General features: G+C 44.0%; 1 protein-coding gene across 1 annotated transcript in view; it reads left to right on the top strand.

Annotated features, from left to right (window-relative positions):
* The window catches only part of LOC109931733 (dedicator of cytokinesis protein 1-like), a 1,067,415-nt gene that overhangs the window by 280,319 nt on the left and 763,955 nt on the right, over positions 1-23,141 (top strand). The window contains exons 16-18 of the mRNA XM_048601800.1: positions 5,065-5,627; positions 16,458-16,558; positions 19,740-19,874. Of these exons, the coding sequence (XP_048457757.1) occupies positions 5,065-5,627; positions 16,458-16,558; positions 19,740-19,874 (799 nt within the window). The remainder of the gene's footprint in view (positions 1-5,064; positions 5,628-16,457; positions 16,559-19,739; positions 19,875-23,141) is intronic.

Here is a 23,141-nt window from a genome sequence, read left to right as displayed (position 1 = left end):
TTCGGTTTTTATTTCAGATTTCCAACCCTAATCTTGCTTTTGTCAACCACACTGCTGTGGGTCTGAAGTCACATGTAGGCCAGTTTGGGCTAGGATGATAGAACTCCTTTCTCTAAAGAACATTAGTGAGCCAGACAGCTTCCAGTGATAATCTAGCAGGTTTTCTTTTTCATTTCAAATTTTATTTAATTAAGCAAATTTAAATTCCTCAGCCTCCGTAGTGTGATGCAGGGTCACTTGTTCAGACCTTATCTGAATTACTGGTCCAGTAATATAGTCACTGTCCTCCTGTAATCAACACCCACTGATGTTATTAATGCAAAAGTTTTTTTTCGTAAAAAGGTGCCAGCCTTCCTGTCTCTGCTTTCTAGTATTTTTGTGATAAAAAAATGTCTTTGTTATTTCAACAAAAACAAATCTCTGTGAATAGCAGCAGATTTGTTGAATTGCTTCTCCCTCAAGATTTAATCCAGTTCCTTGCCAGATGAAACTGGGACATGCTATTGGCCATTAACATGAGCTTGAAGCTGAACGCAAGATGCAGTGGGACCAGTTTCAGCCAGACTTGGGTGGGAGATATGCTGAGATCATTATAGGCCTGACCATCTAGGGTTCGAAACCCTTTTTACAATTGTCTATGACAGATGGAATTCAGTAGTTCCTTAGAAAATAATGGGATTTGGGGATCCAAGGAGGGGAACATTAGAAATATGTTTAGGAGAATGCCATTCAGCCCATCACGCCTGTTCCTCTGTTCAACTAGATCATGGCTAATTTTGTACCTCAAGGTTATTTTCTTGCACTGGCCTCATATCTCTTAACGTCCTTACGATCTAGAAATCCATTGAAGTCTGTCTTGAATCTATATTCCCTCTGATTTCTCCAGTGACTGTGCTGACCTGAGGTCTTTGCACGGCAGTGGAGGCAAGATGCGGATATGAGTGCTCTGGTTTGGTGTTGGCAAGGCAATCTGCCTACGCCAACCCTCAGCGTGGTTGTGCAGCTGTGTTTCACTCGATGACTGAACCTCCCAGTGCGTCTGAGATCCATGCCACTGTGTTCTTTTATGTCACTTTGGAAACTAGGAAAATTAGCAACTCCTTTTTCTTTTGAAATGGAACTTCTTACATCCATCCCAAGAGGCTTATCGTTGGTTTATGATAGGTCCTCTCAGATAGTCAGCTGGAAGGCCAACAGGTAAATTTGCCCAATATTTATCCCTCCGCCATCCTCATTAAAGCAGACAGCCTGCTGACTGACTCAGCTGCTGTTTGTGGGATCTTGCTGTGTGACAATTCAGCTGCCACGTTTCTTGAATTACCATGATGATGGCAATTGACACAGGAAAGAGTACTCTCATTGTGTGAATGCCGTGATTCAGTGACCCTTTACTCCACCACCCCCAAAACACAGAGGTATATGCAAACACACGAGAAAGTTTATCGTACAGTAGAGTCCTTTGCTCCAGTTTGCAAAGCTCATTTACAGGTCAACCCTGTCTTGAATCAGCAGTGTTTTACACTTGTGTCTCTTCGACAATGGAGGATAGGAATGCCTTGCATCTCAAAGGAAGGCCGGTGATTCACCATTCTCTTTTATTTCCAACTAACACTCTTCAAAAACAGGGCTTTTCAGCTTTGAACCATCTCGGAGCTCAGCAAAGTTGAGAGCCTAAGCACTTCTTGCCCCTTACACTCGAACGTGTGAGCCATGGTTTGTCTTTGCTGTATGAGCCACAAATAAAGTCTTCAGCATCATGGAGATTCTTGGACACAGGGAAGGGGTGAGGGGGAAGAGATCTGTGTGGCTTAGATTACCCCCCTAGATTTCTAGCGATGGATAATAACGTAAAGCTAGACCCACTCTTAGGCTCCTTCGTTGTCGACTTGACTGCTCGTGGCCCCTGGCTGACCCCTGACCCCTTTAGGACACTACAGACATTGTGGCCTCATCTGAAATGCCCTCTGGGCATGGATGAAGAAATCCCCAACCTATTGCTGTCACAACCTACACTTGAGGACTCAGCTGACAGTCGCCCTGGCAACCATGCAGCCTAGAGCATGTTGTAGAGTCATAGAGAGTCATACACCACAGTAAATGCCCTTTGGCTCATTGAGTCTGCACTGACTAAAGGCTCATTAATCCCAATTTCCTGTGCTTGTCCAATGCCCTTGAATGCTATGATATTTCAAGTGCTTATCCAGATATTTTCCAAAGGTTGTTCGGTTTCCAGCCTCTACCTGCTTCTCAGGCAGTGCATTCCAGAGGCCCACCACCCGCTGAGTGAAAAAGTTTTTTTCTCAAGTTCCCTCTGAATCTCCTGCCCCTTACCCTAAAACTATACCCCCCTCATGACTGACCCCTCAAACATGGGGAGCAGCTGCTTCCTACTCACCCTGTGCAAGCCCCTCGGTATCTTGTGCACCTCAATCATATCTCCCCCTCAGCCTTCTCTGCTCTGGAGAAAACAATCCAAGCCTGTCTAGTCTCCCCTGTTAGGGAGATAGGCCTGCCTCACCACCACAGATTGCACTTCAGTGGATGCCCTGAGATTGCGAAAGGTGCCACATAAGTGCTAGTGTTTCCTTCTCACAATGACACTTCAAACGGCACATTGGTGTCAGTGCAGCACAAAAGTCAGCCTTGGTCATGTGCCTCGCTGGATATGTGGACATGCCATGTGCCTGTCCCCTGCATGCAGATAAAGCCTGGCTTTCATGAGCCAAGCTGCTAGCCAAGGTCAAATATCTTCACCGCCTTGTGGACATCTTAGGCGAGCTGAAGACTAAGAGAATAAGCAATGTCAAAAGAACTGGAGTAGAGCCCAGACTGATGTCTCAATATGGAACTTTTCCCAGAAATTTCTGCAGCAAAGGCAATGCCTAACATAATGCTTCACATTCCTCAAGCCTCAGGGTGATTGGAGATCCTGATGTCTCAGCAGCCCAAGGTCTGCGTTAATTCTGTCCAGGAGACAACCCAGTTTTGTTACAGAGTGTAAACAAGCAGACAGCGCTTACAACAGAGACACGATTGGCAGAGAGAATATGTGGCATAAGCTCCCTCCAATTCATCCACAACCCACCCTCAAGCCTTGCAGCCCCGAACTACAATGGTCCACCAGTTTCGATGGATGTATGGTACGCAGCAAATGGATGGAATCCATTGCATCAGGAGATCAACAAAATATGCAACTTGATTGACAATTGGAGCAGCAGGACCATGGATGTGGGATTGACAGACAACAGTGCGGAGAAGACAATTGTGATCAATGCAGAACTTGATTTAACTGGAAAATGCCATTGTTCACTACAAGAGACCAGGGTCACCAAGAGCAGATCACTGAAAGAAAAGCATTATATGTTCATTAGGTAATGTAAGCCTTCAGAGGAAAGCTCAGAGGTGTGTGTCCAATCACTGTAAGGTACTCACTTCTGTCAACGATAAAACTGAGCCACTTAAAGGGAACAAATTCAATGTTTCTTCATCTGTCTTTCGATTAAAACAGGGCCAGTTAATCCCAGCCATATTGCATTGTCCTGAGATAGTAGGAACTGCAGATGCTGGAGAATCTGACATAACAAGGTGTAGAGCTGGATGAACACAGCAGGCCAAGCAGCATCATAGGAGCAGGAAGGCTGACGTTTCGGGTCTAGACCCTTCATCAGAAATTGTCCTGCATTGCCCTGATTGCTCTCTGGCTTCTTGAGTGTTGTTGGAGTTGTATTCATCTAAGCAAGTGGGAAGTACTCACTCCTGATTTGTGCCTCATAAATGATGGTTAGGCTTTGGAGAATTAAGTGACAAAAACTGCAGTTATACCAGCAGTATTTATTTGGCAATACTAGTTCAGTTTCTGGTCAATATTACTCTTCACAACGTTGGGAGTGGGGGGCTTCAGTATCGGTGACTCCACTGAATGTCAAGGAGAGTTGGTTAGACTGTCCAGTGTTGTAATTGATCAATAACTGGCTCTTGTGTGCCATGAATGTTATTTATCATACGTCAGCCCAAGCCTGAATGTTGCCAAGATTGTGCTGCATTTGGACACGTGCTGCAATAACTGAGGGGTTGGCGCTGAGCATTGTGCGATCACCAGCAAACGTCCCCACTTCAGACCTTATGATGGTGGGAAGGTCATTGATGGGCAGTTGAAGATGGTTCGGCCTCAGACTTGTGGCTAGCTATGCCTCCAACCAGAGGACAACCCCTGTCTCCCATTGACTTCAGTCTTCTTGGGCTCCTTGATGCCACACTCAGTCAAATGTGGCATTGATGCCAAGGGCAGTCACTTTTATCTCACCTCTGTAATTGCAGTTCTTTTGCCCAAATTGGACCAAGGCTGTAATTGACGCCTTGTGTAACTAACAACTAACACCTCCTGGTGTTCTGGAGACATCAGGACGTTGATGCATGTGAATTTGATCACCAGACATGATACTTTTTTAAACACACCCAGCTACTGTAGCATTGGTTGTGGCACAGATCACTTTCTGGTGTGCAATAGGGCAAGAAAGCATCCCTTGAAAATTTTTCATTCAAAGCAGAAATGCCATCCTCATATTAACCTCATCAATATTAACTTACCCAGGTTTAAAATAAAAACAACCATTTTATAACTCAGTGGAACAGGAGATCGCTGGTACTCCCAAACAGAGTGCAAAACAAAATGAAACATATTTCAGGTAATCATCTACAATACCGCTCTCTCAACATTTGGGAGCCAAGAGCTGAAAATGCTGCTAAGTTCAAGGCACATGTCGCTGTTTTCACTAATTGTGAAAAGTGAACACTCTCAGTTCACTGAGACACTGGAAGTCAAGTCCAACAGACTATTAGTCAGTACTTTGATTGCTGATGGTTACAAGTCCGTGAGATATATTTCAGCTTAAGGAATGTCCGGAGCATGAGTAAAGACACCAAAAGGCAACAGGTCCATCAGTGAAGAAACAGCTTGATTGAAGAAAAAGACAAATAACTCATCACTGACTGCAGTAAGCAGTTGGACAAATGGGAGAAACACTACCTCACATTATAGTCTAGCGAGTCTGTTTGTTATGGCAGAACTCGACATCAAATCCACAATGGAGGAGTGTAGTAAAGGTATCGACTCACTTCTCATGGGCAAAGCTTCAGGTGCTGACGCTAAACTGCCTGAACTCATTGAGCTCGGAAAGTCAGAACTCCACAGGATCTGCACAAACTTCAATGCCTGTGTTGAGGAAATGAAATCGCTATCAAATGCCATCATGAAGCTCGCCAACCCTGTCAGCAGAGCTGGCCTATTTAAGCTGCAGGAGAAAATTGCTTGCCCACCACAACTGTTCAGCATGAGCTCCTCTTTCCACGGTAACAAGACAGGTGAGGCCAACTGCGACAGGACAACTTTGGAGTCCTTTGAGATCCGCAACAGGGTCAAGCAGTGTTGTGTTTTAGCACTGACACTCACTGGCATGTTTTTCTCTGTGCTGCTAATGTCTGCATTCAGGGCATCTCTAGGGGGTTTTACACACATACTGGAGCTGGTCAGCCTTGCCCACCTGAGATATGTGGCAACTATTTGCCAGGCAGTTACTGTCTGTTGCCACTTTCTCTGTAGTGTTCCGTACGAAGGAACACCTGCAACAGTAAGTGGAGAGACTTGCTTCAATCTGTGCAAAGTTTGGTTTGACTGGCAGAATCAGGAAGTCAAACCTCATTGCCCAGGATGTTGCCATCTATCGGGATTGACAATGTGATTCTGGAATTTGTTGACAGCGTCACGTCTTGCAGCACTGCAATCATTAGCAATGTGTCACTTAACGTTAAAGCCAGCGCGTGCTTTTCTTTTTATTCACTCGTGGGGTGTGGGTGTCACTGGCTGGGCCTGAGTCTATTGCCCGTCCCTAGTTGCCCCCCTTCAGAAGGTGGTGGTGAGCTGCGTTCTTGAACTGCTGCAGTCCTCCTGCTGTAGGGTGGCCCACAATGCCTTTAGGGAGGGAATTCCTGACTACACAATAACTGTAGCTGTAATGGCCAAGCTGAGAGAGGGTATGGAATGGCAGCAACTTAACTGAGAACACCAAACCACATGTTTTTCAACCCCGCATTTCCTGTACATCACTGCAGTGGTGACACCTGGACAACGTATGCGAGGTTGGGGAGAGGGGAAACAGTTTATACCTTTGCTGTCTCAGACGTACCCATGGCATTTCTTGGCATGACAAGGCCACAAACTGGCAAATCCTGGGCCATGCTAATTCCATCAGCGGATATGGACTGCCTTAGTCACATTCATCTGTTAGATAATGGCAGTATACCCAAAGACTTTCAGTCTGGAGAACTGCCACTGGGTTATTGTACCTGCAAGTGAGTTATGAAGTCGATGGACATAGATACAGATACCTGGGAGATGAGTCTTTGGTGGCTGGCTGTTTAAAAGTGCCTTGGGAGAATGAAGGGGAGATCTTATAGAATCCTTATGGTGTCGAATCCACGCTGACCCTCCAAACAACATCCCAACCAGACCCACCCTCCCACCCTATCTCTGTAATCCTGCATTTCCCATAGCTAATCCACCTAATCTACACATTCCTGGACACTATGACCAATTTAACAAGGCCAATCCTCCCTAACCTGCACATCTTTGGACTGTGGAGGAAATGGGAGCAAACCCACACAGACACAGGAGAAATGTGCAAACTCCACACAGGTATTCACCCGAGGTTGGAATCAAACCTGGGTCCCTGGTGCTGTGAGGCAGCAGAGCTAACCAATGAGCCACCACCCCTCCTATATAGAAACCTACAAAATTCTGACAGACAAGGGAAATGCAGGAAGGCTGTTCTCAATCTCTGATGAGTCCAAAACCACAGCGCACAGTCTAAGGATACAAGGTAGGCCTTTTAGGACTGAGATGAGGAGAAATTTCTTCACCCAGAGAGTGGTAAACCTGTCACAAATTCCTTGTCACAGTAACTGATTATGGCAAAAAAGCATTGAATGTTTTCAGGAAGGAATTTGATATAGTTATTATGCGTAAAGGGCTGACGGAGTGGAGGGGGTGGGGTTGCAAAAGCAGGAACAGGGGACTGAGTTGGATGAAGTAGTCATGATCATATTGAATGGTGGAGCAGGTTTGGAGGGCTATTCCTGCTCCTATTTTCTATGTTTCAAAGAGGCACTCAGAAATGAGAAGTCTGGCTAACTGAGAATCATTTAAAGATTCAACGAATCATTTGGCTCTTCAGCTCCGTGCTGGAATGGCCAGACCAGGCAATGTTTCACACAGAGTTGACCATCACATTACAAGCCGTCGTCACTGGAGACGCAATGCTGCCACTCATGTTTGGAATGGGATGTGAACCTGGAGTGTATTAACTCAGAAGGGACACTGCTGGCCACAAACCCAGCTGAGAGCCGCCAGCCCTATTTGCTTTGGAGACGCTCTGTAAAAGGTCTGAAAGTGCTTTCACCTCGGAGTTAGAGATTGTGCGCTCGAGTCCCACTTTGGAGACTTTCTTTCATATTTCTGGCCTTTTCCTCATGTGTTAAATGTAAGTTTGTGTTCACTGTTTCCACTTGACAGGCTGAAGTAGCTGCCCAGTGATTAACTTAGCCTTGGCAAGATTGCTGTTTGCTGTTAGCTAGGGATTTCAAAGATGCCTAAGGTTCTTTGGCTTGCTCAGTAATTTTCTCTCTGGCCTCAGTAGGTAACACTGCTTTGTGTTGCAGTGCAGAGTTTTTGTAGATGGACGAGGCTGACATCTCAGTGCTGTGCTGCATTCTAAGGAGGTGACCTCTTTCATCTGAAACACTTGACGGAATCACTGTCGAACGTGTAAAATTTCCCGTGGAGCTTTGAAGAACAGCAGTGGGGTACCTCTAGGCTTTGGCATCTGAGCCAACTGCTGTCCCTCAAACAGAATAATAATGTAAAACTGTTTATGGGAGCTTACTTTGCTCATGTTCACTGCCACGCTTCCTCCATTGCAATCATGAACACGAATCTGAATTGCTTCACTGGCCAAAACATGCTTTGTGATGTTCTCTAGCTGTAAAAGGCCATACATGAATGTGGGGACTTCCCTTTTATCCAACAGGATAAATATTGGTTTCCAAAACTCGCTGGTGCGAGTGTTATGTAGAGAGGAAGTCTGAGGGTGGATGAGCAGGAAAGGAACAGACACACGGAGACTGTATTTATGCCAAGTCACGAAGTCTATATTCATGCTCACCGATCACTGGGCAACTATAATGGTTGCCATGGAAGCCTGGCCTAGAATGTGCCACCTTCTGGGCTGAACAATTTCCTAAAGGCAAAAGTCTATAAATCATTTCCTTTAAATAACCCAAACATCTGTGTCTGGCATTCGAGGAGCGTAACACATTGGGACAATTGTTTTATTTTCAAACTAAAACTTCAAATTTAACTCCCTCTACAACCCTTCAAGGAATAAAAAATAATCATTCGTGGGACGTATATTTCATTGGAAAGATCATTATTTACTGCCCATCCTAAATTTCCCTTCAGCTGATTGTGAGTTTCTTTTTTGTTTGAGGAACTTTAATCATGTAGTGTATGTATTTCTACCCATGCCATCCTGGAGGGCATGACAAAATTTTAACTCAACCACAATTTAGGAATATAATTCCAAGTCAGGTGGTGGCATTCCCATGCCATTGCTAACTTTGCTGTTCTAACTCTGACAGGGCCATGTTTTTGGAAAGTGCTTTCAAAGAACCTTGGTGAGATCATAGAATCCCTCCAGTGTGAAAACAGGCCCTTTGGGCCAACAAGTCCACACCGACCCTCAGAACATCCCACCCAGACCCATCCCCTTGTAACCTACCTAATCTATACATCCCTGAGCACTATGGGGAATTTAGCATGGCCAATCCACCTTTGGACTGTGGGAGGAGACCAGAGCACCCGGAGGAAACCCACACAGACATGGGGAGAATGTGCAAACTTCACACAGACAGTCGCCCGAGGCTGGAATCAAACCCGGGTCCCTGGCACTGTGAGGCAGCAGTGCTAACCACTGAGCCACCATGGAGCACCTTTTTTCTCCCCCCTCCTACTGCCCCTCATCCCCCTCCCTCTCAGCCCTCCCGCTGCCCCTGCCCCTCTCTCCCCCCTCCCTCTCGCTCTCCCCTTGCCCATCTCCTCCCCCACTGCCCCACTCCCTCATAGATGCTGCAGTGTATCTTGTAAATGGTACACACTACTGCCAAAGAGCAGCTTAAGTGGAGGAAATGAAAGTTGAAGGTGGTGCATGAGGCACCAATCAAGTGGGCTGCTTTGTCCTGGATGGCATCAAGCTTCTTGACTGTTCATTGAGTTGCTCCCATGCAGGCAAGTGGGAAATTTTTCCATCACATTCCTGACCTGTGCCTTGTAGATGGTGCACAGGTTTTAGGGAGTCAGGAGACGAAGTACTTGCTGCAGAATTCCGAGACTCTAACCTACTCTGGTGGTGACAGTGTTTATGTGGTCCAGTTTCTGGTCAATGGTAACCCCCAGGATATTGTTAGTGAGGGATTCAGTATGGTAACACCATTCATTGTCAGGGTCAATTCTTAGATTCCCTCTTGTCGGGAATGGCCATTCCCTAGCAATTGAGCTGCTAGAGCTGCACTGATCCAGGAAAGTGAGGGATATCCATCACACTCTTCACTTGTACTTTGTAGATGCTGAACAGGTTTTGATGAGTTTGGAGGTGAGTCGCTTACTCAAGAGTTGCCAGTTTCTGGCTTGCTGTACCAGCTGTGGTATTTAGGTTTCTGGGCAATGATATGCAATTCTCAGAATGTTGATGATGGGTGGTTAATGCCTTCCACCATGCTATGCCTTGGCACATATCCACATTGTTTCTTGATTTATTGGCATCCCGAGTTCCAGAGGTGAGGCAAAAGTGGCTGCCCTTGACAGCAAGGCCACATTTGACCAACTGTGGCCACAAGAAGCCCAAGCAGAACTGGGTGGGGGTGGGTGTCAAACTGTCCACTGGTTGGTGTGATACCTGGCATATAGGAAGATGTTTGTGGTTGTTGGAGGTCAATTATCTCAGCTCCAGGACATACCTGGGTAGATATTTTCTAATCAATTTCTGGATCAAATGGGACTTGAACCTGGGTCTCCTTGCTCAGAGGTGAGTTCCTCACAGTAGTGTCTTAGGCCTAACCATCTTCAGTTGTTTCATCAATGACCTTCCCTCTAATGGTAGGTCAGTAGTGGGAATATTTGCAGATGATTGTGCAGAGTTCAGCACAATTCAGGACTCCTCAGATACAGAAGTAGTCCATGTTCAAATGCAGCAAGACCTGGACAATAGCCAGGCTTGGGATAAGAAGTGACAAGTAACTAATTACAATTTATTTGAATGACTTGGATGCATGGATAGAAGGTACTATAGCACAAATTTGCACATGATACTCAAATAGATGAGAAAACAAGTTTCAACAAAGAAATAAGAAATTAACAAATGGATACGATTACGTGAATGGGCCAAAGTTTAGCAGATGAAGCTTAATGTGGATAAGTGTGAAGTTATCCATCTTGGTCAGAATAATTGAAAGGCAACTAACTATCTAAATAGAGAGAACCTTCAAAGTGTTTTGGTACAGAGTGTCCTCATGTATGAATTGCAGAAAACTCATATGCAGGTAATGAGGCAGGCAAATAGAATCTTGACATTTATTGTTAAAGGAATAGTGTATAAAAGAAGGGACTTGTTGCAGGAAAGCATTAGTGAGACTATACTTGGAGTATCGCGTACAATTTTGATCCCTTTACTTGAAGAGGTATGTAGTTCTATCAGAGGAAGTTCACTATATTGACTCCAGAGATGAGGGGTTTGTCTTATGAAGAGAAATTGAACAGTTTAGGCTTGTACTCTCTGTAGCTTAGAAGGAAGAGAGGAGATCCAATTTCGGTATAGATGATGCTAAAGGGGATTGACAAAGTAGATGTAGAGAGAATGTTTTCTCTCATGGGGCAATCTAGAAGTACAGGTCGTAGTTTTAGGATAAGGTGTGGCAGGTTTAAACTGAGCTGAAAGGGTTGTAAATTTGTGGAATTCACTATCCTAAAGTGCTGTGGATGCCAGGAAATTGAATAAAAATAAGGGGAAGATAGACTTTTAATTAGTAATGGATTGAAGGGTTATGGAGAGTGGACAGGAAAGTGGAGTTGAGACTGAGATGGGATCAGCTATGACCGTACTAAATGGCAGAGCAAACTCGAGGGGCTGAATTGCCTACTCCTGCTCCTACTTCTTATGTTCTAACAATCACTCCTTGACATTCAATGGTGTTACCATCACTGAATCTCCCAGTATCAACATCATTTGACCAGAAACTCGACTGGACTTGTGGCTGCAAAAACTGGTCAGAAACTGGGAATTCCATGGCACATAACTCAACTTCTGAATCCAAAAAGCATGCCCACCAAGGCACAAGTCAGGGGTGTGATGGAATACTCCCAACTTGCCTGAATGGGTGCAGCTGCAAGAGACACTCAAGAAGCCTGACACTATCCAAGATGAAGGAGCCCACTTGATTGGCACCACATCCACTTCTTCAACCGTTGACGTTCAGTAGCAACAGTGTGTACCATTTACAAGATGCACTGCAGAAATTCGTCAAGGCTCTTTAGACAGTACCTTCCAAGTCTGCAGCCATTACCATCCAGAAGGACAAGGACAGCAGATACAAGGGAACACCACCACCCGCAAGTTCCCCTCCAAGCCATTCACCATGCTGACATGGAAATATGTCACCGTTCCTTCAGTGTTGCAGGGTCAAAATCTTGGAACTCCCTGCCTCACAGCATTGTGGGTGCATCTACAGCATGTGGACTGTAGCAGTTCAAGAAGACTTCTTGCTGCCAGCTTCTCAAGGGAAACTAACGATGGACAATAAACTCTACCTCAGCCAGAGATGCCCACATTTCTTGAATGAATAAAAAGCTATGCCTTATATTAGTGCTAGAAGCAGATTGGAAAATTGTCAATTTATATTTTAACTAAATGTCATTGGTAAGATTTGGATTAATTCTCCATCCTGAGTTGTTCTATGTAAAGTGGGCATTTTAGCAGTCGCTACAACCAAGCAGATATCTAGACCACTTCAGAGAGCAGGTAAGGTTCAACCAACTTCATGTGGGATTGAAATCAATCCTAGGGTAAGACAGATTTCCACTTTTATGGCCTTTAGTTAACCCATTGATTTTATGACAATTCCACAGCTGAATTTGTATTCTTGAACAATCATTGTGAGATACGAGCTCATGTCCTCTGCTTTAAAAGTTCACGGGGAACATAAACTTAGACCTTTAGGCTGTTTCAGTACGATAAATTACATGTAATTCTGTTTAATTATGTTCCAAGCCATTGACTTGTTGGTGACATAACCATACACTGTTGTATTTATGAGTTTCTCTATATGTCTGAAAGGTAATCCATACTCATTAACCACGGCCTAGCATCGAGCAATCATTTATAGAGCAAAATATTGCAGATTGGCTGGGCAGATCTGACCCATGAACAGTGTTTCAGTACAGATTCAAAACAAGGGAATTACCGAGAGAGAGAAAAAAAAGTCAAAAGCTATAGGTAAAAGCTCCATAGGCCTTAGAGAGAGACGACTCTGGTGGCTTACCAGAATGATACCTGGACTTCAGGGGTTAAGTTATGAGGAGGATAGTACAAATTAGGCTGGTTTTCTTTCAAAGGTTAAGGGGTGATCTGATCGATGGCTTCAAGACATTAACAAGGAAAGACAATGTAAATAAACTATTTCCACTGGTTGGGAAGTCTAGAACGAGGGATCATAGTTAGAGAATTAGGGCCAGAATGTGCTGGAGAGATGTTAGGAAGCACTTCTACACGTTCTAACTTCTTGAGGTTTGGAACTTTCTTCCACAAATGGCAATGAATGCTGGACCAGTTGTTAATTTTAAACCGAAGATACATTTTTATGAAGCAAAGTTATTATGGGATATGGGCCAAAGGCAGGTATATGGATATGGCCACAATCTCATTGAATGGCAGAACATGCTTGTGGGGCCAAATGGCCTACTCCTGTTCCAACGTTTAACCTCAGGGCTTGCCACACTTCTGGCAAGGGGTGAGGTTGAGGAAGAGGGTAACCTCAGCCAGTGCAGGAATTGAACCCATTTTGTTTGCATCACTCTGCATCGCAAACCAGCCATGCAACCAACTGAGCTAGCCAAACTCCAAGCACCTTTCTTTGTTTCACCAAATTAAACAAGTCTTTTGCCATGACATGTTGTTAAACTCACTAACATCTGGAAGATTGGGTTTTGTATCACGTCAAATAATTCACGCAAAGTGAGCTACTTTGTAATGCACATATTCGTATAGTGAAGAATATTAATGAATAATTACTTTGCCTGAGTGTTAGGTGTGCAAGTCATCAGGAGAAGTGATTAAAAAAAATAAATCTCTTAAATACGAAAGTGGGACGATAATTGGTAGCCCTAGAGGGGGATGCCCCGTGGTCGGAATGTATTACATCTATCCGTATTAAAAGATGTTCAGGAACAAACAACAGAAGCGTTATTGCATTTATTAGTAAATATATACAAAAATCTATTCTGAAAAGGTATTGTGCCAGAGGACTGAAGTAAGTGTGTTTTAGGAAAGCATCAAGAAATTGAGTGGTCAGTATAGATTTTAATAGAGAATTCATATCTATTGAATTATTTGAAGAAATTGCAGAAAGAGTAGATAAATGTAATAGACGTAATATATTTGGAATTTCAAAGAGCCCTTTTGGCAACTGAAGAGTGTCATTGGGTCTTTCACTGACCAATCTATTGCAGGCCTATGGGAATTCAATGTAGCCTCTTGAGAAATAGCCCAGTTTTGGGCTATCTCCTGTTCCAACTCTTTAGGTAAATGAAAATCCAACTCCCAAGAATTGACTGGACCATGAAATGGAAAGCAGTGTCCACCCTGTAACACAGTCTTCTCATCTTGGGGTTTAGACAGGATGCAGAGTGAGTTTCACTGTGTACCCAACTTAGCGATGGCTGTTATCCCTTGGATCGTGGTCAATACTAGCAAGGCTGGTATTTATTATCTCGGGAAAGTTTGACTTTGGACCTTCTCCCTGGACCATTGTTATCTTTGGGAGTAGGTTGGGAATTCTGAAACAATGGTCCAAGTGCTGGATCCTGAAACTGGTTGCCTAAAGTAGGAAAAAAAATCCATTTTTGACCATGGAAATCCCCATAAAATCAAAACTGCTTTAAGGAGTTTGAAAAAAAGTGTGGCACAAATTTTAATCAAGGCAAATGAAAATAAGAAAGCCCTGGGTCTAGTCTATGACATTGTTGAGTAATTCTCATGATATGGTCCCTTTTTTTCAAGTGTCACTGATGCAAAATGTTTGCACTTAACAACAATTTTGTCTCAAAGGTAAGTAATGTGACAATAAAAATAATCACCTCTTTCTAAAAATTAACGCTTCATCATACAAGCATAGAGATCAACAGTACAGAAAAAGACCCTTCAGCCCATCATGTCCACACCAGTCAAAAACAACTACCTGACTATTCTAATCCCTATTTTCCAGCATTTGGCTCATAGCCTTGTATATCTTGGTACCACAATTGCACATCTAAATATTTCTTAAATGTTATGAGGGCTTCTGCCTCTACCATCCTTATAGGCAGAGAGTTCCAGACTCCCACCACTCTCTGGGTGAAAAAGTTTATGCTCACATCTCCTCTAAAACCCCAGCCTCATACCTTTAGCCCTTGGTCATCTTTCACTTCAATAAGGGAAAGGTTTCTTCCTCTCTACTGCGTCTATGCCCCTCATAATTTTACTCATCTCAATCATGTCCCCTGTCAAGCTCCTCTCCTCTAAGGAAAACCACCCCAGTCTGTCCAGTCTCTCTTCATCACTGAAGCTCTCCAGCCCAGGCATCATCCTGGTGAATCCCCTCTGCACTCTCCCAAGTTCAGTCACATGCCTCCCCTAATTTGGATTCCGGAACTGCACACACTACTGGAACTGTGGCCTAACCAACCTTTTATACATACAGTAGTTTGTTTTTACATCCAGGTTGTAAGACGATCCTGCACTGCTCATTTTTGAATATGCGTTACAATTTGCTTCAGTGGTGAGGGAAAGTTTTTTTTTTCTCCTGAGAATTATAATTCCAGGGAGTTGGATGAAGAAGGATGGAGGTGGCTCGTAGTCACAAGTGGTCTAATTTCTGTGTTGTAAATATTTAATGACTGTGTGTTTGTTATTTGAAGACTCCCTACTTGCATATTGAAGAGGCCAAATGGGGTACATGGGAGCACTGCTGTCTCTGAACCAGCATTTATGGGTCTAGGTCCCAACCCAAAACTCAATAGTCAAGGGAAATATTTTTACAGCTTTGAGTATCAAACTCCATACCATTCTAACACACATTAATGGCAGGCAATAAAAGTGAAAGAGATTGTAGGTCAGTCATATATCATAGAGTCAGGGATATACAGCACTGAAACAGAATGTTCGGTCCAACACATCCATGCTGACCAGATATCCTAAATTAATCCAGTCCCATTTGCCAGCATTTGGCTCATATCCCTCTAAACCCTTCCTATTCATATACCCATCTAGATGCCTTTTAAATGTTGTAATTGTACCAGCCTCCACCACTTCCTCTGGTAGCTCATTCTATACGCACACCAGCCTCTGTGTGAAAAAATTGCCCCTTAGGTCCCTTTTAAATCTTTCCCCTCTCACCTTAAACCTCTGCCATCTAGTTTTGGACTCCCCTACCCTGTGAAAAAGACCTTGGCTATTCACCCTATCCATGCCCCTCATGATTGTATAAACCTCTACGAGGTCATTCCTTAGTCTCCGACATTCCAGGGAAAATAGCCCCAGCCTATTCAGCTTCTCCCTATAGCTCAAGTCCTCCAACCCCGGCAACATCCTTGTAAATCTTTTCTGAACCCTTTCAAGTTTAACAACATCTTTCATATAGCAGGGAGACCAGAATTACATGCAATATTCCAAAAGTGGCCTAACCAATGTCCTGTACAGCCACAACATGACATTCCATCTCCTATATTCAATAAAGGCAAGCATACTAAATGCCTTCTTCGCTCCCCTGTCTACCTGCCACTCCACTTTCAAGGAACTAAGAACCTGCACTCTAAGGTCTCTTGTGATGGAAAGAGAGGGTCAGGGCCCCTGACGTTGTTGGCTGTAGCTCCAGACTTCAAAGTGCATGTGGGGTTAATGTTGACACAGTCATTCAGATTCCCAGATCACTGAGGAGATAGAGACCCGAAATGTTAACTCTGCTTTTCTGTTTCCACAGATGCTGCTTGACCTGCCAATTTTTACCACTGCTTTATTTTTCTGTTTCAAATTTCCACTTCTCACAGTATTTTGCTCTTGTAAGAGCAAATTGTATCTAATTGTATTTTCATGTGATTTCAGGTGTTTCTTATTGGCCTGATAGCAGACAGGAAATTCCAACACTTCAATGCTGTCCTTGAAGCTTATATCCGGCAGCACTTCAGCGCCACCTTGGCTTATAAGTATGTTTGACAGAAAAAACATTGTGTTTTTGTTTTAGACTGACTAGAGTTTAAGCAGATCAGTCGAAGGTCGCTGACTTCAATTGCATTTGTGACCCCTGAGCAGACGTCAGCAGAAAAGAAACACTCTCTGAAAGGCTGGGCAGTCAGTTGTGGCGAGATTAGATTAGAAAGAAAGACAGATGTTATAAAAGGTTGCCTGGGAACCAGCCATGCATTGGATTGTGGTTTGACTAGAGAAGCCGACCAGTCTCTGTTGTCGACTCAAATTTCCAGTTATGTTAAGAAAATGCATCAAAGATGGGAAGAAGCTAATGTATTCAAGAAAGCCGAAGTTCCTTGATTCCAACTGCCTCACTCCTGCATCCAGTCATGTTCTGAATGCAGCTTCATTCCTACTCCATATCTATCCTGCTAGGCAGCTCATTCGAAGTATTTGAAAACCTTTATAAAAGGAGCTTCCTTCAGGTATATTTCTCACTGGCTTCAGTTTACAATATCAGCTTCCACTACATCTCTTCTTATTAAAATTAAACTTGGAATTAACTTCCCTGAATCATTTATTGTGCAATGAGCTGTTATACACTGAAATGCACTGCCTGATATGTCAGATTTGATTGTAACTTTGAAAACAGGCTTGGATAAATACAGTACTTGAGAAGGAAAGATTGCCAGTGTACGGAGAATGAGTAGTGCTATTGGGTGAATTGATAGCTGCTGCAAGAGCAGGCACAGATGTGATGGGCTGAATAGCCACCTGTCACTCCATCATTAGTTTTCTTTATGCTTTCATGGGATGTCACTGTCAAGGCCAGCAGCCCTAAATTCCCCTGAATAGAGTGGCATCCTTGGCCAATTCTTAGAATCTTAAAATTAGATTTATTGTCACATGTACTCGAGTAAGGACATAAGAAATAGGAGCAGGAGTAGGCCATCTGGCCTATCAAGCAAACTCCACCATTCAATAAGATCACGGTTAATCTCTTTGTGGACTCAGCTCCATTTACCCGCCCGCTCACCATAACCCTTAATTCCTTTTCTGTTCAAAAATCTATCTCTCTTCGTCTTAAATAACATTCAATTAGGTAGCCTCAACTGTTTCACTGGGCAGGGAATTCCACAGATTCACAACCCTTTGGGTGAAGAATTACAATGAACAGTTTACAAGTCTCCAGGTGCCATCTTAGGCACAAAGGTACCAAGGTGCAGAGTCTTAAATTCAAATTCTTATGGAAAAGAAAATTAGAAAAATGAAAAAAAAACACTAGCATTACAGATCATTGGAATAAATTAGAAAAATAAAGAAATTAAAATGTCAGAATAATAGAATCCAGAGGGTAGTTAGGTGTCAACTTCATTTCTGTGGTTTAGCAGTCACATGCAAGGCACACTGTTAAGGGTGGTACAGTTCCCTTCCTTCAAGGATATCTCTGAACCAAATGGGCTTTTTACGACAATTGACAATAATGGCACAGTGACCTATAATGCATTAGGTCATCTGTGACACACGCTGGCACATGTTTTACACAAAAGAACGAGCTTACATTTTTCCAGCACTGTTCATGACTCCAGGATGTTCCAAAATGCTTTACAACCAGAAAGGGAAGTTAATCTTGCACTCTAGGAGAGTTTATTTTATACATCTCATATGAACATAGGGACATACAAATTAGGAAATTAGGCCACTTGGCTCTTCAAGCTTCGCTGCACCATTCAGTCCAATAATCCCACCTTCCCTTGATAACTGTATACCCCCTTCTTATCAAGAATCTATCTATGTCTAACGTAAAATATTGAAGGGCTCTGCTTCAGTTCTCCTCATCTCAGTATTAAATCATCTTTATCTTTAAACAGTGTCCCTCTGGTTTTATATCAATCTCCCACAGATAGCAAGGTTATAATTACTGTATCATTTGTTTTCAATGATATTGATTAAGGGATAATTAATGGTCAGGACATGACAGAGAGCTTTGTAGCTCAACTCCAAAAGCCTCCCACTTGAGATGGGGCCTCAGTTTAATGTTTCACCTGGAAGTAGGTACATCTGACTGTGCAGATTTCCCTCAGTACTGCACTGAGATGCCAGCCTTGCACTTAAGTCCTGGAGTGGGACGTGAACTGTAACTTTGTGATTCAGAAATGAGGATTCGACCGACAGAGCCAAATATTCTAGTCGTTAGTAAAACAATCAGCCATTCAGAAGATAATAACTTACAGTTTGGCCTGACAGATGTCATTCACATTTGTCTATCAAATTTGAGTTGATTAGTTAGGCATGGAGCTGCTATTTGCTATGAATGAAGATTGGCAGCTAAAGCAAACAGCTCCCCTTTGAGGGGAACCAGCCTTCAGCAAGGCCGAGCCTCCATGTACACCATGCAAATTGGCGCAGGGTCAAGAAGATTAAAGAGGTAAACACATGGCTCCAAGATTGCTGTGGGAGATATGGGTTTGAATTCATGGGACATTAGCACCAGCACTAGGGAAGGACGGAGCTGTTCCGAAGGGATGGGCTCCACCTACATCATGCTGGGACCAGAGTCCGGGCGAATCACATAACTAGGGCTGTGATTAGGGCTTTAAACTTAATAGTAAGCGGATGGGTTCAGTTCCATGGAAAGTTATGGAAAATGGCTTGTCGTCTGACAGTGTTCGAGGATCCTGAGTTTGGACTCAATCGTGTTTCGGAAGGACGAGGGGGGAGCTAATTGAAACTTACAGAATACTGAGAGGCCTGGATAGAGTGGACGCGGAGAAGATGTTTCCATTCATATGAGAGACGAGGACCCAAGGGCACAGTCCCAGGGTGAAGGGACAATCATTTGGAATTGAGATGAGAGGGAATTTCTTCAGCCAGATGATGGTGTATCTGTGGAACACATTGCTGCAGAGGGGTGTGAAGGCCAAGTCATTGTAGATATTTGAGACAGAGGTAGATAGGTTATTGATTGGTGAGGGGATCAGGGGCTACGGGAAGAAGACTGGAGAATGGAGTTGAGAAACATATCAGCCATGATCGAATGATGGAGCAGATTGGATGGACCGAATGGTCTAATTATACTAGTATGTGTTATGATCTTGTGGTCACTCAGGAAAAGAGGGGAGAGTAAAAGGAGTGGACAAATTAACCTATTATTACATCCTGGTCAGCTATCTCTAATGTTGGAATTTCTTATTACAGGAAACTATTGTCTGTGCTAACGGACTACGTTGACAATGCAAGCCGTGGTTTGGAATGTGAGCCTCTGAAGCGAGCCTTCAAAGCATTAGAATACATTTTTAAGTTCACAGTCCGATCCCGATGTCTTTACTCACAGTGAGTTCCTCTCTATCACTTGGTCCTATCATTGAACGATTTCCCAGTATTACTGCTGAATCAGTTCTGAACATGAAATCTTTTGTTTTTGCCCAGTGCAGACCCGATGGACCGAAGGGTCTTTTTATGTGCTCCAGATCTCAATAATTCTGTGAATATGATTCTCTGATGCTGCTACTGCAAACTATTAAAAATTTGGCACCTCTTTAGTTTGGCATCTGTTAGACACTTAAGCTGACTGTCTTGTTGTCATGAGGTTCTGTCCTGCATTTTGGTGGTGTAGTCTTGATGGGCTGAAGGCCCTCTTCTGTACTGTATGATCCTATGAGTGAGGAGTTTTCTGGATGGGTTCAGTCAGAAATTACTAGATATGGTTGTTGAATTGGATTTGGTGTGGTTCAGGTCAGTTGTCAGGCAATGCTTTCCTTTTGTTAGCAATGTTGACCTCACGTGAGCTGAGTTCAGGCACTCTAACACAAATCATGGAATCCTTGAGGTTTTTACAAAGTCATTTGGCCCCTTGTACCTCTGCTGACTCTTTGCAAGAGCGATCCAGTTAAGCCATTAATTTGCTCTTTCCATAGCCAACAATCATTCCTCCCTTCAAGTTTTCATCCAATTGTTTTATGAACTTTTTACAAAACGTATTTATGAGATCTGGGCATCAATGGCTAATCAGCATTAAGTGCACATCCCTAATTACCCAAAGGTCAAATATCAACCACATTGCTGAGGGTCTAGAGTCATACGTGGACCAGAACAAGTAGGCAGATTTCCTTCCTCATAGAATCATAGAATCCCTACAATGTGGAAACAGGCCTTTCGGCCCAACAAGTCCACGCTGAACCTCAAAGCATCGCACCCAGACCTACCCTGCTATAACCCTGCTAATCTACACATCCCTGAACACTTGGGGCAATTTAGAGTGGCCAATCCACCAAGCATGCGTATCTTTGGACTGTGGGAGGAAACTGGAGCACCCGGAGGAAACCCACGCAGACACGGGGAGAATGTGCAAACTCCACACAGACAGTCGCCCGAGCATTCGTGGACCAAATGGGATTTTACAACAATCAACAGTGGTTACCTAGCGACCACTGGGTATTTTTTAAGTATTATAGTTATATTGTATACAGATTTCTCCACCTGCAATCGCAACAGTGTGGTAAGAACCACATAAAAGTTTGGAGTAATGTTGTTGTGGAGATGAATACAGTCACCAGTATGTCACAGCAACTGTTCTGTAGCTTTCAGAGTAATGCCAATGAGGGCATTTTGCCCAGGAGAGTAGATATAGAGTGTAGTTTTCACATCCCATCTGAAAGACCACATCTCTGACACTGCAACGCTTGCTTTACTTATTCATTCATAAGATATGGACATCATTGCCCTAAGCCAGCTTTCTTGATCACCCCTACTTGCCCTTGACAAGGTGCGTGATAAGTTGTCTCCTTAAATTGCTGCAACCCTTGGGTTGTAGGGATATCCACAGTGTTGTTAGGAAGGGAGTTCCAGGATTTTGACCCAACGACAATGAAGGAATAGCAATATATTTCCAAGTCAGGATGGTGAGTGATGTGGAGGGGAACTTGAATTATAGAATCCCTACAGTGTGGAAACAGGCCATTTGGCCCAACAAGTTCACACCGCCCCTCTGAAGAGCATCCCACCCAGACCTATTCCCCTATCCTTGCATTTCTCATGTCTAACCCAAACATCCCTGGGCACTACGGGCAATTTAACATAGCCAATCCACCTAGCCTGCACACCTTTTTGGACTGTGGGAGGAAACTGGTGCACCCAGAGGAAACCCATGCAGACATGGGGAGAATGTGCAAACTCCACATAGACAGTCGCCCGAAGCTAGAATTGAACCCGGGTCCCTAGCACTGTGAGGCAGCAGTGCTAACCACTGAGCCACCGTGCCACTTTTGAAGTGATAATGTTCCCATATGTCTGCTGCCCTTATTCTTCTAAGTGGGAGAGCCTGAGGTTTGGAAGATGCTGTAGAAAGAACCTTGGTGGTTGTTGCAAAGTGCCTTGTCGATAGCGCTCATTGCTGCCTATGTGTGTTGCTGGTGGAGGATGTGAATGCTGAAGTTGTTGGCTGGGCAGTTGGTCAGGCAGACTGCTTTGTCCTGGATGGTATCGAGCTTCTTGAGTATTGCTGGAGCTGGAATACTTCCTGCTTTCCTGGATGGCTGCAGCTCCAACAATACTCAAGAAGCTTGACACCATCCAGGAAAGCAGGAAGTATTCCACCACACTCTTGACTTGTGCCTTGCAGATGGTGGACAGGCTTTGGAAAGACAGGAGATGAATTATTTGCTATAGAATTCCTAGCTTCTGAACCTGCTCTTGCCCAGTAATTATATGGCTGATCTAGTTCAGAGTCCGGTCAATGGTTAGTGCCAGGACGTTTGTAGCAGGATGGGGTTGTAGGTGTAGGGGGATGCTGGGTTTAGGGTGCAGATGGATAGGAGAGCTGGGGTGAAATCAGCAGTGGTAATGTCATTGAGTGTCGAGGAGAGACAATTAGATTCACTCCTCTTTGGAGCTGGTCATTGCCTGACACTTGTGTGGTGCAAATGTCACTTGCCACTTATCAGTCCAAGCTTGGATGTTGTCCATGTCCTGCTGCATGTGGACACTTCCCCAGCAATGCCTTTGAAAGCCCCTGCTGAGATTGTCCTTAAAATAACTCTACAAAAACCGGTATCCTGTCATCAAGTCACCCTTTATTTAGATGTGGAGAGTCCTTGACACTGATCTAGCTTCCTCGGAGCCAGCTGTCAGAGTGAACAGAACCTCTGACACTCCTGTTGGTATCTGTCAGCCAAGGCTCCCTGGTTGGACCAGGTTAACAACTCCAATCAGGGAACTCACATTCTAGGAGGTCCACCTGGCTGACCGTGTTACAATAACTACAGTGCTCACGTCTCTGGAGTAGGACGTGAACCTACTTAGTGAAGAGATATTACCTGCTGAGCCACACTGTATAAGGATAACACAGTGGCTAGGTGAAGGTACTGTTAGTGTTGCTAAAGTTTGCATTGAGTGTGATGGCACATGATAACAGCGATAAAAGGTTGGTTTGGGAATTGGATTTGAAGAGGCCCTGACTGGATTGAAAATGTACCCAACACAATCGAGATAACAAGGTGTAGAGCTGGAAGAACACAGCAGGCCAAGAAGGGTCTAGGGTCTAGGCCCGAAACGTCAGCCTTCCTGCTCCTCTGATGCTGCTTGGCCTGCTGTGTTCATCCA

The sequence above is a fragment of the Rhincodon typus genome, chromosome 1, assembly GCF_021869965.1.
Source record: "Rhincodon typus isolate 14 chromosome 1, sRhiTyp1.1, whole genome shotgun sequence".
NCBI classification, from domain to species: domain Eukaryota; kingdom Metazoa; phylum Chordata; class Chondrichthyes; order Orectolobiformes; family Rhincodontidae; genus Rhincodon; species Rhincodon typus.
Note: the sequence above shows the minus strand (reverse complement) of the source record. Positions and strands in the feature narration are given on the sequence as shown.